General features: G+C 35.7%; 1 protein-coding gene across 1 annotated transcript in view; it reads right to left on the reverse strand.

Moving 5' to 3' along the window:
• Positions 1-570: 570 nt before the first annotated feature.
• The window catches only part of OVA1 (methionyl-tRNA synthetase / methionine-tRNA ligase / MetRS (cpMetRS)), a 48,506-nt gene continuing 28,674 nt past the window's right edge, over positions 571-20,402 (reverse strand). Inside the window, exons 6-12 of the mRNA XM_089997874.1 lie at positions 6,487-6,580; positions 3,765-3,863; positions 2,532-2,712; positions 2,285-2,400; positions 1,824-1,979; positions 1,327-1,455; positions 571-918 (exon numbers count right to left, since the gene is read on the reverse strand). Coding sequence (XP_089854000.1) covers positions 742-918; positions 1,327-1,455; positions 1,824-1,979; positions 2,285-2,400; positions 2,532-2,712; positions 3,765-3,863; positions 6,487-6,580 — 952 coding nt within the window. The 3' untranslated portion in view covers positions 571-741. The remainder of the gene's footprint in view (positions 919-1,326; positions 1,456-1,823; positions 1,980-2,284; positions 2,401-2,531; positions 2,713-3,764; positions 3,864-6,486; positions 6,581-20,402) is intronic.

The following is a 20,402-nucleotide window of genomic DNA, read 5'->3' on the forward strand; positions in this document are numbered from 1 at the left end:
GTGAGGTAATCGACTGTAGAGTGGTTCCATTTATCTTCTCGACCACACATATAGCACTACCTACTGAGTGTAATATTGTAACAAAATTATGAATATTATGTATGCAATTCAACACACACAACCCAGTTGCACTCTGAACCCTTTTTAGAAAACAAGTCGTATTGTACCAGCCGTACCCATGTAATAACATATACCAGGCAGACATAACCAAGTGATCAAGATTAGGCACTGGCCAGATTGGGTCTCATTGAAGAAATATCATACCCAAAAGGGCAAGAATCACGCCTGGACTGGTTGACCTGAGTTTTACTGATGGGAAGAGCCAGGTCATGGGACTCCGGTTTTGGCTGTAAGATAGACTGAACGGCTGAACCAAGGATCATCCCAATCCAGATACTCAACGGCCCATCCAATGCCAGGCCGACACCCATCCCAATATGCCGTAAACACACAATTAGGATATCCTGTCATCTAAATCGATAGACCATGAGGTTGTTGGTTGATCAAGATCTGCAGACCCTCCTAAAGCAATGGTGTGCCATAGAACCATGTTATATTTCAGTAAATAGCAGAAACCCACAAATGTCAACATATTTCATTGCTAATAGTCGTTATATACATGAAATTTTACACGCATGCTTTCTATCTCTGAGAAAACTTTTCAAAAACTAAAAGCAATTAGTAAGGCCACACTCTCTATAACAAAATATTTTAGGGTCAATGGAATGTATTTGGTTTATTCTAATATGCTTGAGCCTGTGCTGCCCCTTGAGTTTGTGGTATTTTTTTCACCTTTGGTGCCTTTGTTGGGAGCTGACATTCATCATCTCCTTCCTTTTTGTTCTCAATTCTTGCAAATATAGGTGCAGGCTCTGCCATTACCCGACCCGCTTTCAACCCTCCCCAAACTGTATCATTCTGCATTTGATTGCAAACGAGAAACTTAATAAAACATAAAAGAGTTGCAGCCAGCAAATTGTATGACAGAAGAAGTAAATTTACCATAAGTTATTTTGTTTAAAGAAGCACATTTCTTGTAAATTTAACATAAATATTTTCTCCTGAAAGATTCCTTTTTGAAAGAACAAAACTGGATGCCCCATAGACTAGTACATTTGAGTTCCTAAGCGTTGCATCATTTAACCAGTTTTGCCGGGTAGCAACATGATAAGTTTTCCCAAGGGTTGTTTATTGTCTCTGGTGAAGCATTGTTAGCTAGTCTGAAGCTGTTAGTTGCATTTTCTTCAATGAAAAAAGGAATGTCTAACAGCTTCAGTTGAAAAGGACTGGTTTGATGAGAAAGGATAACATATGAGAGAGGGATACCCAAGTAACTGCATCAAATTCATCCCTTGAGTAACCAAGCTGTGAATATATGCGCAAACACAGGCCAGGAGTGATTGGTGACAAGGCAACTGCTATTATCCTCATTGCTTCCAATATGATAACCAGGTCCTGCAATCATGCGGATGCTGAGGAATTACAGAAAATCACAAAAAGATGCAGAGAAACCAGGCATACAGAAAATTTGCAATAAATGGCTGTGCGTCATTGGCATTTAGAGGGGGGCCACAAGAGCTGCCATCAACTTTATCTTTTAACAAAACATAAACCTTCAAAAAGAATCTCAAGATCCATCACCACCTGCCCTTTTTATCAAAGATAATACAGGGTGCAATTATACAAAATAGAAGTCATTCAATCATTTTATTTGGCACAATAAATCCCACTTAAAGAAAACGGAACAAGACCCATTCAATAGAAAAGAAGTGTCATGCCTTGACGATGATTGGCAAACTAAGACACTAACAAGTTAGCCTTACCTTGGCAGCTTCTTCAGAACTAGCACCACCGACCTTGAATTTTGACCATGGTGCATGCTCATCTATATACAAATTACCAGCATTTCCAATATCCACTATAGAGGCACAAGCACTCGATAAAGACAAGTTCTCAAAATGGATCCTTGCCTTGTCTACCTGGAAAAGAGAAATTGCAGAGAAAACGATATTATATTCCTGAATTTCAGGAAATTAAAAGAAGATGGCTTCTGTTAAGAGGATGTCCAGGCTCATAACATTTGCCACAAAAGAATAATAGTCTAGGTAGTTTTTGATCAGTTTATGACAATCTGCTAAATGTCAAATATTATGCCGAACAAGTCTCACATAGTGTATCCTTTGAAAAATCTGAGGTTCATTCTTCTAGCTTGTCAATCTAATGGTTTCTTGCATTATACGCATAAAATAGACCAAACAATAAAATCTCCAGGAAGAAAGAATACCAGTTCCTTTACAGTTTTTCTGAATGGATTTTCTAAAGCTGCAACAGCAGAATCAACCACCAAAGTAGATCTGCAATTCTTCTTCAAAAGCCCAAGTGTACGATTAAGAAGATTGCCTGTAAAAGAAATATATTATGCTTACATCAGCATAGCCAACTCCTACGGTAAGTCTAAAGGATCCTTTTACATGGCTGTCATTTTTATTTATATCAATGTGAACCAGCTCTAAAAGGAGACCCCAACATACCAATTGTGTTCGCAAGGTTAGCATTGATGATGCTGATAAACCGATCCTCTGAGTAGTCACCATCATTTCCAAATTCCACTTCTCTCAAGAAGAAGTACCTCACTGCATCAGACCCAAACCTAGACACAAGATCTTTTGGTTCAAGTGTGTTTCCCAAAGATTTTCCCATCTTCTTACCATCCTATAAATTTTCAATATGAAAATGAATAAAGGTAAATAATGACAAGCATTGTTTGTTATTCAATGAAAGTTGACCACTGCTGTTTTAATAAATGTTATCCACTGCTGCAAACAACCTTCATATAGGCCAAACAGGGCTATCTTAAGGCATTTCACTGAAAATTAAAGCAGCTGTACAGAATTGCAAATGATGTAAAGCTCTTGAAGGCTCAAGAAACTTAGCAATGACTAACAGGAGAAAGGCCAGAGCCAAACAAAGCATAACAAGAACATCAATCTCCATGATGGTATTATGGATGTGTTACACGATCAAAATAGCAGCATTATATACACACTTTACATGGAACAATGTGATTTTAAAGTTAAACATGAGACAAAAAGCAGTCATAAAGTTCATGACTAACAAATATATGTTCCATGGCTTTCATGAAGAACAAAGACGATGTTTTTTGTTTTCTTTTTAATGAATTTCCCAAGAAAATATCATGATACCATTCTTGATGAAGCGTGACCATCCAGTGGAATCTCGTTACCCTATAGTACAATAGAATCATGATTATTTATTTTGGAATTATTGCCGATTTATCATGATAATAGCATGACAAATCAATATTAACACGAATGCTTCATATCCTTTCTTCCAGATAAATGATTCGATCCACACGAAGGCAAACATAGAGTAATTGTATTCTGTATTTTCAACTATGAAGTTTCTGACTATCAGAGAGTGGTGGTGCTCATGGAAGAAACTCTGCACTTTGTGTAAACAATAGTAATCCATCATTTGAAATCCAATCAAAGGAATAAGTATGTGAGCGCAGGAAGAATGAGATTCCTAGAACACAAACCTTAAACACAGTAGTAATGTTTGAAAATATGCAGGCATGGGTGCTTCAACTTTTATGGATGTGCAGGAAAATTAGTTAATCAGACTAATAGGCTTTGTGAAGGTCTAAATCAACTTCAACATTCATGTTTGCATAAAAACAAGTTAATAAGATCACATATAAAGCATCGAGTAAAGAAAACATTTATTTTGGAGGAGAGATTTACCTTTGTCAGGAATCCATGACCAAAAACTATTTTTGGAAGACTCAATCCAGCCGACATCAGCATTGCTGGCCAGTAAACTGCATGAAACCTCAAGATGTCCTGTGAAATAACAACAAAAATTAGCAGGACGCCATCAAAATGTATGACACAAACTGCAAGAAGAGTCAAAACCCCCATTGCTGTGGTAAAAGGATAACTTAAGAGAATCTATCAAGAATAGCCCAAGAGAAAGTCTTTTTCAGAATAGAAAAGCCCCGGGAAAGTAAAATCCAAGATACAGAACTCTTGCCCTAATAAAACCAAACTCTTTCAATGATGCTCCAGAAATCATGTAATTTGTCCTTGAATCTCATTTTTAGTTACTCGAATGGAAGCAAAATACCCAAACTTCAATCCCGAAGAATACCCCTTCATTCCAGTGATTGTTTATGTCAGCCCTCAGAGGATCATCCATTAATCTCTTCTTATCTGATGTCTTCAACCTTAAATATAACCATCAGATGTGCTCACAAATCAAGGTTCTCTCCTCTTTGGCAGAAATAGCCATAGCATATTGATTTACAAACATAGCTAAAAGAGATAAAGTGAAGAATGAAGAAAATAACTCCTATTTACTATACTTGTTGATAACAATTCTCACATTAGAGTTTTTCAATGAATAAGAGAATTAAAGAATGAATTAAAAGAGAACCATGCTCGTAGGGAGCAACCACAGACAAGAAAAGGCAAAAAAAAGTTAGAAAAAGGCAGAAAACTCCCTAAATATTCACATAGACTACTAATATATTTCTGCATGGTGTTGTTTCCTGTTTGGACATATAATGACCCAATGAGTTTTAACAGAAAAATTAAATCCTATCCAAATATTATCATATCTAGAACTCCAAAAGAATATCCAACTCTTTTTTGAGGAAACATAATCTTTAAAATTGAAAAGACGAACATGGATGGAGCATGTCAGAACATAATTCAAAACCAATCTGTTAACAGCCCTATAGGTTAAGAGCAGCTTCTTTTCTTTCTGTAGCCTTGAGCCCTCTCTATACAATTGTTGCTTGCCTCTTAACACTTCTACAAAACATGCTCCTAACAGTAGAAATTCTTCACAGATCAGCAACAAGTTCCACTTTGTTCAAACGCACTGCTTATCAGATCTCTAACAAATTAAAAATATACAAAATCAAATTGATGGGATCACTGGAACGGTTATTCATTGCATAAGGTATCTAACTACTGCATTAACCTTCACTTCAAATAGGTTATAATCATGAAATCGAGACCATTGAAATTAAGAAAGAAGGTGATGCCTGAAAATCTGTCACATGGATATGGATGCAGGTGCGGGACAATGTGGATACGCTTAGTACAATATGATCATTTTCAAAAATTAGGACATGGGGACATGGCCGTACACACACATAGATTTATGAAAGTGTGTGGGTGTGTGTATAAAACAACAATTTAAAATTACTACAATTAGGAACATCAAATAATGAAACTAAGATGAAATTGAAATATATTGTAATTGATGACAAATTTTAAAAGAAATAAATCAAGTGAATATAAAATAAGTATATAAGATCATACAAGAAAATAGATAAAGTTAATGACACTGTTGATTGTACGTGAGACTGGTTCAACTATGTTGATGAAGTGACGTATTGTGCCCTTGAAGTGTCTGAGTGTTGTGTTGTGTCGGTACGAGATACACATGCTAAGTGAAGTGTTGTGACATGGCTGAAAATGGCTGTCACAACAATCTGAATCTTCTCTAACTCTACAACTACAAGACATACTAAGGGAGATACCCATATAAAAGTACGGTAGGAAATTAGCTAAACAGGGAAACAACCTTAAGAAATACCACAAAATGCAAAAAATTCAAGAATAACAGGCTCAGTAAGACCATTGACTCATACAATTCAACAGAGACCATTTCTTTCCCTATATTATTCATCCAAAACCATATTCAGTAACTAAAGCGTAACAGAATTATTTTGGAAATAATTACACATATAACATATTCATCTTTCAAAAACATATACAACCATCCAAGCTTTAAACTACATAATATTGATAAATTTATGCCCTTTTTTGTTTGTATAAAGACGTTAACTTGCACAACAAAATGCTAATGAATATGCATATGTATGTATTCATGCAAGTCTACATCTACGTGTTTATATCTGTATCTATGCAGTTGTGCATATCTTATGTATGTGAGTCTTTATATATATATATAGTAGTGTGTAGGTGCTTGACGATACGTGCTTGATGGTTTTTTCTGCTCTTCTGTGGTTTTTTTCGCAGTTCCGACCCCATAAATGTGTTGGGCATGGTCGATTTACGAGGAATCCACACCTAGATTATGTGTTTTCGATGAAAAAAATGATATTTGGAGCCTCAAAAATTTACAAAGATTTTGGACCGTTGATTTTTCGAACCTTATAAAAACCCACCCATGTGTCGGAATCGAACACTTCAAGAGCTGATCCCTATAAAATCAAGTACATACATCACATCTGTCTGGTCAGAATTTAAAAATAGAACAAAAAAAACCTGAAAACCCCATCAAGCATGTATCATCATGTATGTTCAAGCACCTCTCTCTCTCTCTCTCTCTCTCTCTCTCTCTCTCTCTCTCTCTCTCTCTCTCTCTATATATATATATATATATATATATATATAATGCTTTGAGGAAAAAAATGGTCATCAAACATACCTTGCCTATTAAATGTAGTGAAGCAGGCCAACCTGAAGAAACTGCATTTTGTAAATTTGGTTCAATCCCTGCCTCCAGCATTGCTGAAATGTAACTGCATCATACAAAAAGGTGTAACCAAACTAATGACCACAGTCCATTTGCAAGAACTCAAAATATATGTTCTCTTCCAATGAGTTGGAAAAGCTGCTTCCTCTGCATAAAAATGTAATGGAGCCGAAGATAGCAATATCCAAAAGTCCCAGTAACTATATTAAGATACTTCATGACAACCACATACTCGTGGACTTGGAGATGCGAATGGCAGAATTGGCAAGATCACATAACCTTAGAGCATTTTGCACATGATGTTCAAGTTCAACCATGTTTTTAAAATATTTGATGAACAACAGAAAGCATACAAAAAGATGGATCTAGATAGCATCTACCTCGGCTTTAGTCATTACATAAATGGAATTTATTTATGCGAGGAGTGTTAAAATATGTATATATATATACATATACTTATATATATATATATATATACATTCGTATATATATATATGTATATATATACAGTTTCCTTTTTAGTGAAATACCCGATAGGGGTATTCTTGTAAAACCACAATGTATCTTTTCTTTTTTACTTTTTTTCTTTCTCTCTTTTTCTTTTTACTTTTTTTCTTTTTCATTTTTCCCCTTTTTGTAAGACCACAAGGGCCCCACACTTGTAGTCGTTGGGGTCCCAACGGTCAGATTTATGACCGTTGGGGCTCCCAACGACTACAAGGGAGCCCCTTGTGGTCCCTTCTTTGAGCCTCCCTCCTCTATAAATAGAGGAGGTATTCTCCTCTTGTAAGCATTGGGTTTTCACCCTTCTCTTCCTTTCTTCAATCAATCCAACTTATGACTTTAAGTCATTTTCTACTCTTGAGAGTTTTGTGTGTGCACTTTTAGTGTTTGTGTTCTTGGCTCTTGAGGTCACTCTTAAAGAGTGATTTTTACTCCATTGGAGCTTCCGCCTCTTTTCATTACATGGTATCAGAGCTCGGTTGGTGATTGGGCTTCTCTTTATTATCTTGGAACGTGTGCCTCTCAAATTTTAAGAAGGATTTAGTGCCGATGTAACGTGATTCTAAAGTGGAGCTTTCCTTTAAGCTAAATGGGTTCAACTATCTCATGTGGGCCTCCGCGATAGAAAATCATCTGAGAGGTAAGAAACTTTGGGGTTTTGTTATGGGAACTACTCCCGAACCCTCTCTTGTTCTCACTAAAATCGAAAATGAGATTGAAAAAGCTTTAGATAGCGATGAGCGCATCAAAGCTATCAATGACCATCAATCCAAAGTTGAGGATTGGGAAAGTAACCATGCCAAAATTTTGGCATGGTTTATGAACAATGTTGACCTTAAAAATTGTGTTAATATTGCCAAATTTAGAAGGGCCAATGAGGCATGGTTTTTCCTTAAGGGTATGTATACCCAAAAGGATCTTGCTCGACAATTTTTTTGTCAAGAAAAAATCTGTTCCACCAAACAAATGGATATGAGTGTCCGGGACTATTTTAGCTCTCTAACCCCTCTTTGGGATGAACTTGCTCTTCTTGAGCCTAAATGGGTGGCTCCGGAAGATATTGAATTAAGAAGGGAACAAATTGAAAAGGAGCACTTCTTTCAATTTCTTCATGGTCTTCGTCCGAAATTTGAACAAGTTAGGGCATCTCTTCTCCATAGAAGCAAAGCCTTACCTATTGAAGATGCCCTCGCCGAAATATGCCAAGAGGAAACTCAACTTGGCTTAAGCATTAAGAATGATGAAGTTTTGGTCGTTATTAGGCCCGGATCAAATGTTAAAGTCTATAGACATCCTCACTTTAACAAAAATAGTAATGGGCCTAGAAAGGGAATAATACGTCATTATTGTAATGAACCGGGACACATTAAACCGATTTGTCCCAAACATAAAGGAAAAGTAACCACGGTTGGAGAAAATTCTCCAAAGAAGGAAGAAGAAAATGCCAAAGAGGGAGATATCAAAGAGACTGTTAATCATATCTCTGAAGTTCTTCAACATCTTCTCAAGACTTCTTCCTCAACATCCGGAGCCGCCATCGCCTATTCTTCATCACCTCCAGGTATGTGGATACTAGACTCTGGTGCTTCTTTTCATATGACATCTCATAAAAACTCTCTTTCAAATGTTTTTTCCGAACCCATATCCTCTTATGTTTCAACGGCCGATGGAACATCATTGAAAATTGAAAGTATTGGAACGCTTGATTTTAAAAATTCTCAAAATTTTTCCGTTCCTAAAGTAAGAATCGTTCCAAAAATTAATTTAAATCTTTTTTCTGTTTCTCAAATCACCGATCATGGATGTCAAGTCTCTTTCTCACCTAAAGATTGCACCGTGCAGGATCTCCAGTCAGGGAAGCTGATTGGGCAAGGCCATAGAAAGGGTGATCTCTATTTTATGGATTTTTTGACTCTTCCATCTAAATCATCTTGCAATCTTGTAAAAGACAAAAGTATTGGAATTTGGCATGAGAGACTTGGTCATCCAAATTTTGTAAAAATGTCTCTTTTTCCGTTTTTGAACAATACTTGTAAAGACAATCACATGACTTGTAAAGATTGCATTTTTGGGAAATCTAAAGCTACTCCATTTCCTCAAAGAAGTTACTTTACCACTCGACCATTTGAACTTGTTCATTCCGATGTGTGAGGACCTTCCCCTATTTTGTCTAAAGGAGGATTTTCGTATTATGTGGTCTTTATTGATGACTTCACTCGATTCACGTGGATTTACTTCCTAAGTCGCAAATCCGAAGTTTTCACCTTCTTTAAAGAATTTCATGCAATGGTTAAAAATCAATTTTGGGGAAATCTATCTATTCTTAGGTCCGATTGGGGAGGCGAATATATGTCAAATGAATTTCAAAGCTATTTAAAAGAAAATGAAATTTGTCATCAACGTTCTTGTCTCAACACTCCGCAACAAAATGGTCTTGCGGAAAGAAAGCATAGACACATAATAGAAACTACAAGAACGTTATTAATTTCAAAAAATATCCCAAAATCCTTTTGGGCCGAAGCGGTTCTAACCTCAACGTATCTTATCAATAGAACCCCTTCATCCTCTTTGAAAAATCTTTCTCCATTTAAAAAACTTTACAATATGTCTCCCGATTATAAAAGACTAAGGATTTTTTGATGTAAATGCTTTGTTCTAACTCACAAAAATGATAAACTTTCTCCTAGGGCTATTGAATGTATTTTCTTGGGATATGGCGAAAAACAAAAAGGTTATAGATGTTTTGACATACTCAAAAACAAACTTTATATCTCAAAAAGATGTCACATTCCTAGAAGAAGAAAATGGTTTTTCGCACCAACCAAATGAAAATATTGATTATTCTTTTTTATGACTTATTGCCTCAAGAAAACATCATAGATGATCATATTGATCCTAGTGAACCCCTTGGTGAAAATCATTTTGAACATCCAAATGATGATCAAAACTTAGAAGAAAATGTTTCAAGACAAATACAAGTCTACTCTAGAAGGAATGAAAGAAATCCTCCTTGTGCCCTTGAAAAATTTTCTCAAAGTGAGTCAATCGAAGAGACCCCTCAAAGAAAATCAAGTCGGATTTCCAAAATACCCAATAGATTTGTTTCTTATGATTCTTTTTCTCCTAACTTTTGAGCATGCCTACTTGCTCTTCACTTCTTTCATGAACCATCTCATTACAATGATGCTAAACAATATGCTCATTGGAATGAAGCTATGGAACTAGAACTTAATGCTCTTAAAAAGGCGCAAACTTGGGAAATCATTGATCCTCCCAATGACAAGAAACCCATTGGATGTAGATGAGTTTTTAAAGTAAAAACTAAGAGTGATGGTTCATTGGAAAGATATAAGGCTAGGTTGGTAGCCAAAGGATATGCCCAAGAGTATGGGGTAGATTATGATGAAACTTTTGCCCAAGTTGCTCGAATGACTAGTGTTCGAGCTCTTATTGCTATAGCCTCTGTTAAAAAATGACCTATCTTTCAACTTGATGTCAAAAATGCCTTTTTGAATGGTAATTTAAATGAAGAAGTTTATATGGAACCGCCTCCAGGTATGAATTTAAATGGAAAAATTTTGAAATTAAAAAAGGCTTTATATGGACTTAAGCAAGCTCCTAAAGCTTGGTATGATAGGTTTAGTAATGTATTAATCAATTTAGGATTTTCTTCTTGCTATACTGACACTGTTATTTTTGTTAAAAGAACAGGTGACTCCATTATTATGCTTCTACTGTATGTTGATGATATGATCATCACTGGGAATGACAGAAATGGAGTAAATGATGTAAAGTCTATGTTAAAAGAAACTTTTGATATGTCTGATCTTGGATATTTGAGATATTTTTTAGGGATTGAAGTAGGTTATTCCCCGCGAAGATACATCCTATCTCAAATGAAATTAGCTGCAGAAATTTGTACCAAATCAGGAATATCTGATGAAAAGAAAGTTGAGACTCCCGAAGTTATTAATGCGAAACTGAGACTTGGAGATGCTGTTCTTCTTGAGGATCCAACCCCCTACCGTCAATTAATCGGATCTCTCACCTATCTATCCATCACACGTCCAGATATAACTCATGCGGTTCATGCAGCAAGCCAGTTTCAGCATGCACCTACTTCGGTTCATATGGCGGCTGTAATGAGAATTGTGCGATATATCAAAAATACTATATCCAAAGGACTCTTCTTATCCTCTTCCTCATCTCTTGACTTAACTGCTTTTACTGATGCTGGCTGGGGAGGAAATCCCAATGATCGTATCTCAATAACAGGTCTTTGTATTTTTTTAGGTGAATCCCTCATTTCGTGGAGATGCAAGAAGCAGCAGAAGGTTTCACTGTCATCCACTGAAGCTGAATATCGGGCCATGACAATGACAACTATGGAAATCGTATGGCTCAGGAGTCTCCTTGGTGACATGGGCGTCCCCATTTCCACTCCCACCAAGCTCTGCTGTGATAACAAAAGTGCGATATACATTGCCAGCAATCACACCTTTCATGAGCAGACCAAGCATATCGAAATGGATTGCCATTATGTTCAAGACGAATATCTCAGAGGGACTATCTCATTACCATATGTTACTTCAGAGTATCAACTAGCTGACTTCTTCACCAAGGCGCTCCCAACTCTACGATTTATGTTTCTTCTTAGCAAACTTTTGGTCTTCTCCCCGTAAAGTTTGAGGGGGCGTGTTAAAATATGTATATATATATATATATACATATACTTATATATATATATATACATTCGTATATATATAAGTATATATCAGTTTCCTTTTTAGTGAAATACCCGATAGGGGTATTCTTGTAAAACCACAATGTATCTTTTCTTTTTTACTTTTTTTCTTTCTCTCTTTTTCTTTTTACTTTTTTTCTTTTTCATTTTTCCCCTTTTTGTAAGACCACAAGGGCCCCACACTTGTAGTCGTTGGGGCCCCAACGGTCAGATTTATGACCGTTGGGGCTCCCAACGACTACAAGGGAGCCCCTTGTGGTCCCTTCTTTGAGCCTCCCTCCTCTATAAATAGAGGAGGTATTCTCCTCTTGTAAGCATTGGGTTTTCACCCTTCTCTTCCTTTCTTCAATCAAATCAACTTATGACTTTAAGTCATTTTCTACTCTTGAGAGTTTTGTGTGTGCACTTTTAGTGTTTGTGTTCTTGGCTCTTGAGGTCACTCTTAAAGAGTGATTTTTACTCCATTGGAGCTTCCGCCTCTTTTCATTACAAGGAGCACTTGTCAAAATGTGACTAACCAAAGACCATAGTCACAAAGTCATTCTCGGATTTTTCTCATCAAGAGAAGATATCACAAGATTTTGAAAAAAAATGGGAAAAATCAGGAAACTCATGAGATATATAGAATAAAAAGTAAAAAAATATATATAATATATATAGATATCTCAATCAGTGTTGTGAAAAGCGTTGAGGCGTAGCGAGGCACTCCACCAAAAACCGAGGCGAAGGGCAAGCCTCTAGGCGTAAAGCGTAAGCCTCAAATTTTTTTTTTGAAAACTTTAAAAAAATTATACAAAAATATCTAAAAATACAAATAAATAAAGAAATGCTTTATTGATGAAATAACGACCAATAAAAAATAGAAAATCTCAAATAAGTAGTAAAAAATATGAGATTAACATATAAAAGTAACTAAAAACTGATTATATAACTGAAAAATATATGAGATTAACCAAAAAAAGTTAAAATTTACTAAGAAGCTGATTACGTAACAGAAATAACTGGAAAATATATGAGATTATTCTAAAAAATATGAGATTAACATATAAAAGTAACTAAAAAAATGATTACATAACTGGAAAATATATGAGATTAACCAACAAAAGATAAAATATACTAAGAAACCGATTACATAACTGAAAAATATATGAGATTAATCAACAAAAGTTTAAATATATGAGATTATTCTAAAAAATATGAGATTAACATATAAAAGTAACTAAAAAACTGATTACATAACTGGAAAATATATGAGATTAACAAAAAAAAAGTTAAAATATACTAAGAAAATGATTACATAACTGAAATAACTGGAAAATATATAAGATTAACCTACAAAAGTTAAAATATATGAGATTATTCTAAAAATGTGAGATTAACATATAAAAGTAACTAAAAACTGATTACATAACTGGAAAATATGAGATTAACCAACAAAAGTTAAAATATACTAAGAAACTGATTACATAACTGAAATAATTGAAAAATATATGAGATTAACCTACAAAAGTTAAAATATATGAGATTATTCTAAAAAATATGAGATTAACATATAAAATTAACTAAAAAACTGATTACATAACTGAAAAATATATGAGATTAACCAACAAAAGTTAAAATATATTAAGAAACTAATTACATGACTGAAATAACTGAAAAATATACGAGATTAATCAACAAAAGTTAAAATATAGTAATATATTAATAAACTTATTACATAACTGAAATAACTGGAAAATATATGAGATTAACCTACAAAAACTTTGTTGATCATGTCTCTGAAATTTTGTTGTAAAAAAAAAAAAATTTGCGCCTTGAGGCACAGAGGGTCGCGCCTCAAGGCGAGGCGTGCCTTTTGCACCTCAAGGCGCACTTTTGATAACACTGATCTCAATAAATAGAAATTATATAACAAAATTCATGTTTGGTGAATGTGTGTGTCTGTGTCTGAGAGAGAGATAAACAGAGTTGTCAATTGAGGAAGCGGGAGGCGAATCACTTCCAAAATTTTAGGAAGCGAGAAGCGAGGCACTTTTATATACGTATAACCTTTGTCCACTAGTTTGTTTTTATCTTTCTATTGTAATGTCTTTGTATACACTGTCGGTCCCATCCCGGATAAAGGAGGAGGGTTGCGGTAGGCCTGTGATAGCCAGCATAAAAACTTAGTCATACCCTATGAATATGAACCAATATGAGAATTTTGTTGGAGCGTTCCCTACTGAGTGACGCGTTGTACTCTATAGGCCCGGAGGCAGTGATAAATGGGCAAGGGTTGCTAGGTCGTCGCCCGGAAGCGACGCGTCACACCGGCGCCCGGGTGTGGTGTCAAATAGGCAAGGGTTCCCTCACTTTGTTGGACTGGTGGGGGTAAAGAAGTTAGTCCAAGACTATAAAATTAAGTTAGCCACTTGGAACATAGGATCTTTAACTGGTAAGTTGGTAGACTTAGTAGATGTTATGTGTAGGAGAAAGATTGATATTTTATGTCTACAAGAGACTAAATGGGTAGGTGAGAAAGCAAAAGTGATAGAATCTTGGGGATATAAGATTTGGTATACAGGAATAAATAGGAATAGGAATATGTGATCATCGCAAAATTTTTCCTCTCATAATGTTCTCTCTCTTCCTTCTCTTTTCCTTTCCTACCTCTTATTTTCCTCCTTTTTGAAGGGAGAAAGATAAAAGACGGAAAGAAAGAGAGAAGAGAAAGAAGAGAAGAGAAGAGGAACTCTTTTGCGGGTCTCACTTGACCTTAATTTTGAAAAATATTTTGAAATAACTCACCTCCGTTTTTGAAATATTTGCGGGAAAAATCGGGAGACGGGATCCGCTCGTCGGTACGAGGTTCGACCGTTCCTGGCGCCTTTACCAGGGGTAATCGAACCAAGGGTCGAGTTTTATGCCTTTTGCTTTGCAAAGAATTTATCTCAGTGTTTATCCTAAATCTAAATGCACAATGAATCATGCTTGTGCAAATGCAAAGATGTATGCTCCTTTTGAAAATGTTTTGAAAATTTTCCAAGTGAAATTGATAAAGTGAAGAAAATGATTCCTAACTTAGAACTTAAGATTAAAAGTTCTAAGTTTTTAGAATAATCAAGAGCTTGAGAATATGAATCTGGATTTGGAAAAATGATTTTTTGAAGTTTTGAGATAAAAGGAATTTTCAAAGTCATAAATGGACTTTGAATTTAGAAAAAAATGGAATTGAATCAGAAGGAAAGATAGAATTGGGAATTTTGATCAAAATTTGAAAAATGGAATTGATTTAAAAGTTGGATTTTCAAGATAAAATTTGAGTCCAAGATAAGGTTCAAAGTTGAATTTTTGGATTTAGGATCCGAAATGGGAACTTGATCTTGAAATCTGAATGAAATGGAATTGGTTTGAGAAGTTGATTTTAAAATATGGGATTCAAGATGGGATTTGAATCTGGAATTTTTGGAATGGAATTGGATTCAAGGTTTTGAATCCAAGATGGTTTTTGGATATGAAAATAGAATTGGACTCTGGATCCTAATATGGAATTGGATCTGAAGTTTGAGATCCAAAGTAGAATTGGATCCTGGATCCTAAGATGGAATTGGATATGAAATCTGAGATCCACAATAGAATTGGGTTCTGGATCCTAGAGTGGATTTGGATCTGAAGTCTGAGATCCAAAGTTGAGTTTGAGTCTGGATCCTAAGATAAATTTGGATCTGAAGTCTGAGATCCAATGTAGAGTTGGGCTCTGGACCCTAAGATGGAATTTGGACCAGAAGTCTAAGATCCAAAAATCGGAGTCTGGATCCTGAGGAGGAATTGGATCTGGAGTCTGAGATGAGTGTTGAATCCTAGGTCCTAAAATGGATTTGTAATTAAATTCTGAAAATGAATCCAGAATCTCAAAGTTAATTTGAACTTTGATTTTGATTGAAAATATGAATATAAAATGAATTTGGAATTTCAAAGTCAATTTGAACTTTGAAATTTGATTTGAATTTGAATAAAATGACTTTGAAATCTCAAAGTTAAATTGAACTTTGAGATTAAAAATGAAATTGAATTTTGAAAATGAAAAGGATGAATTGGATTTGATAAGGATCGAAGATAGATTGAAGAAGATATTAACATCACTTGGAGTTTTTGAAAAAGAAAGTTTTTGAAAATATGATGCAATTCTATCCTATATGATGAATGAATTTGAATAATTTTGAAATTGGAATTTGAAAAGCTATTTCATTCTTTAAATGAATTAAAATAAGATTGAAAATATAAACATCCTTGACTATGGTCATTGAATGTATTATATAGTAATCTATATTAAAATTCTAGTGAAGAATGAAACACATTTTTTTGTGCTTTTATAGAATTTAGAATGGAATTAACTCTCAATATACCCTGACTATGGCCATTGGTATATATATTGAATTAACTCTAAGTTAAACTCTGATAAAAGGTAAAATATTTGAAGAATATGATGATTTTTTAAAGAGGATCCAGTGTTATTTCATAAAAGATAAGAATACTAAGTCTTGTTTACACCCCGACTATGGCCGTTGGTGTAAATCATCAACTTAGAATTAACTTATCTTTTATGAAATGGTGCACGTGCCATTCGTGTTTCACCATTATGAGAATTTGAGAAATAAAGGAAAATGCATGGAATAAACAATTCATGGTATTCTATAATGCTCATTCATTCTACCTAAAGCAAGAAATGTAAATTTTCATTAAACTCTAGCTATTACAATGGGTAAAATCAAGTTTACAACCCCAAATAATGATATCTTCCATAATTCCTGAAAAACAACCGGGTTAGTAATGAAAAGAAAAAGAAAATCATATATATATATATGGAAATCAAATAGTAAAAGGGGTCATATGTTAAGATATGTATGATACAAAGGATGAAAGAGATGGCATGTATCCTTATATATATATATATGTATGTATATGAGAGTTTATACATATTTACATACATATGAATACATACACACAGATATATAGATATATGTATATATACATATATACGTGTATATATATAACATATACTTAGTGTAGATGGATAAGAGTGCTGGAAATGGATCATAGTGAAAGTGTGATATAAATGCAGGAACACTGTGCATGAAAAAAAAAAATAGTAGTTAGGAGCAAAATATAGTGATGCTATGGCTGTTTGTGAAGTGTTTATGGTGCTGTGCACAGTAGGTGATGGAGTCATAGTGAAGTGGGAAATGAAGGGTAGTGAGAGGGGACATAGAAAATAAGACACCTAAATGCACAGGAAATATTCTGCTACTTGCAGAAAGTAGATATGATATATATATCCTGTAATGGGGTATAGGGGATGTGGGTATTGACAAGTGTCCAGGTAACAAGAGAGGTGGAATACTGTAGGTAACCGCTTCAAGGGTAGCTAAAATGCAGTGGGATAGGTGATGTGTATTAAGTGAGTTGCTGTATCAGCTGGACCGATTTTAAGATTAGAAGAGGTAAGTGACTACATGAATGCTGTGTGATGAAAGTGGGTCTAATGGGCAAAATGGGTGTTGTTACCAGTAGTGGTGACGTGCAACGGTGTACTGTTGTGGAGATTACTGTGGGTGAAACAATACCCATACAGGGCCCAACTTACCAGTGACTATTGCAGTGGGGGTCCGGCTGATATCTTTGAAGTTAATGTCCACCTATGTAGAGGTTGCAGCTGGGCAACACACGGTCGTTGGAAACTATATGGTTACTACAGGCTAGATGGTATTAATGATAACATAGATGAGGGGTATAGAGGAATCACCATGGGCTATGTGTGGATCTGATGCCACATTGTACACAGAAACCCATCCCAAATCTGGGGGGGGGACATAGAAGTCTACTGTAGAAGATATTAGTTCAAAAGTTTTCAGGAGATTAGAACCTGATAGTGAATGTCTGCATGTCTTGCAGTGAAGTGGAAAAAGCAGCCACGATATTATCTTTCATGAAAGAACAGTTTTGTGACAGGGGAGAGTGGTATGGCTGCTATATGGGAAAAATAGTTACAGGTGATTAGAGGGATTAGACATAATATTGTTATATGGTAAATTAAGTAACACATGCTGGGTGAAAAACCTGTGAAATGGTGGTGAGAAGTGGTTAGGTGATCAGGACGAGTACTTTACAGAATATTCGGGCCACACAAAGTGACAATATACAGAAAATCACTACCGCTTGCAGCCAACGATCTTTTGTAACATACAACATACAGAAAATCACCATATCTGAGTGCTTGGTAAAATACTTGGGCACCCACCTGATCTGTGAGTTATTAAGCACCAGCCTTCCAGCCCAACTTAAGAATATAAGAGAGGAGCATTAAAATCTGATACCCAAAACAAAATCACCTGAGGATAAATGGTGCACCTAAGAAAATCAATTCTCAAAGCAGATGAGCATCACGAAAATGCAACAGTAAGCAATTGAAGCATAAACAAGTTTGCCAGTTACTATCTTGTACACTGATCCAGGCATTTCATGTCAACAAAACAAACTTCATACAGACCAATTTTATAAAAACCTCAAAACCAAACGATTTTTTTGCAATAAGGTCAATCGACTTCAGTGATCAACTTCAGTAGATCCAAACCCTGTCATAAGCCATGAACAGTGCCTTTTGCAGGCTTTTATACCTGTGACGATGGACAGAAGATCCATGTCTAAAAGAGTATTCTTCCACCTCTAACTCACCTTCTGCCCGAGCAGCATGGATGTTCTTACAGGCAGCTATCGTTTTAACATGAATAAAGAATTTTTTTTTATAAAGCATTCCCATCTTTAAATCAACATTTTGTCACCTGATAAACCCATCAATTGTCAGCCCAGACTCCAGAAGATGAATTTGTTAATAGTCTCTCTAAGGATTCCCTGTGAAGTCTTCTTCAGATTTGATGATTACCAGAGGATCCAGGGATGAAAACCCTTGGGTAAATAGATGGAGGGGATTAAGTCAGTGATCAATATATTAATCAAGATGATCTGAATGGGTGGATCAATGAACCTAAAAGAGAGAGGATGGACCAGGTACATGAACCCAACAAGTATAACAGAGGATTTAAATGCCAATTAATAAAATGGATCCATGTGTATGGATTGATGATTTTGAGCATGAACTAGCAAAGCAGGTCGGTGGGTTTTTACTGTAGTACTTCAATCAAAGGGATCGACAGATTTAACAATCTAACAATTAGTGAAATGAAATCCACGAGTAGATCAAAACAAGCAATCACTTTATGGAATTTCCTGTCCTGGACCCAGATATCTCATGCTCAGCAACTAAAGACAGATATATTTACAACACATATAGATAACGAAGAGCAGATGTTGGATTGAAAGAAAATCACAGATCTACATTTAAATTTGAAAATATCACAGATGAATCAAAACAATACATTGAAATCAAGAGGTAATCCACGACTTAGGCATGAATTTTATGGAATGTACCATCAAACACAATAAATTCTAAAACATGATGAATCCGAATGAATCGAATTTGTAATCCAATGTCACTAAAAGGGGAAATCATTTGCAAGAAACAGTAAAAAAAAAAAAATAATAAATAAATACTGAATCACATAAAACATGAAGAGATCTTTAGAAGAAAGGAGTAAAGCCGATGTCGGAGTTGGGTTACTCCATTGATGTAGCAACAATAAGTGGGCCGATCCTGTTATATGCAGGTCGACCCTTCCATTCGTGCCTCAAAAAAAAAAATCACAATGAAGAAGGATGAAAATGAGATAATACCATGAATAGAGGAAGAAAGGAAATAGGAGAGGAGCTTCAACAGAGCATTAGGAGAAGAACAACGAAATAGCTACTTACCTGTAGATTCGCAGGGGTTTCAGAGGGCCGGAGCCGATTTGAACTCTCGTAGTTGTGGAGGCTTCAGAGGTCGGTTCTCCTGCAGAGCTGTAGAAGTTCCGAATGAAATGGGGATTCAGAAACCAGCGGAAATCCGAGGCGCATAAACTTGGGTCTGCAGAGCTTCTGCAAGAAGAAGAAGAAGCTTCTTCTGTGGCCTTGAGGGGAGTCGTTCAGAAGAAAGAGGAGGGATGGATGCTTCAAAGGAGGAGTTGATGACGGATGATAATGGAGAGGCAGGAGACCCGATGCTTTGTGATGAAAGGATGCCGACGAGGGGGGTGGAGGAAGAAGGATGGATGATCTTCTGGAAAGGAAAAGATGGGTGGCGGCTAGAAGCTTGCAGAGAGACTTGCGTGAAAGTAGATGGATTGCAATGGGATCCCCTACAAAGATGACCGAGGTCTCTTTTTAAGGAGGGCGTGGAAGGCTCCAGAGGGGGAGATGGTTCGTTGGAGATGGAGGACGGAGGGGAGCGAGGTTTGTTCAAGATGGACGATGGTGAGAACCCCTCTGCGATGGAGGCTTCTAGAGGAAAGATATGCGGGAGGAGTCTGTTAGAATTCCTCCTTTTTTTCCAAAAGGGGGTTTCCTTTTCAAAAAAAAATTTTTTTTTTTTTAAAAAGATGGTTTAAGAAGTGAGGTTTTTGGCAAAAAAAAAAATGGCTTCAAAAGCTTGAAAATCACCCGTTTTTTTTGTGGCTTTTCTCGATTTTTTGGTTTTTATGTTATTTTT

The sequence above is a fragment of the Nuphar pumila genome, chromosome 1 (assembly GCF_984573655.1).
Source record: "Nuphar pumila chromosome 1, dmNupPumi1.hap1.1, whole genome shotgun sequence".
Lineage (NCBI taxonomy): Eukaryota > Viridiplantae > Streptophyta > Magnoliopsida > Nymphaeales > Nymphaeaceae > Nuphar > Nuphar pumila.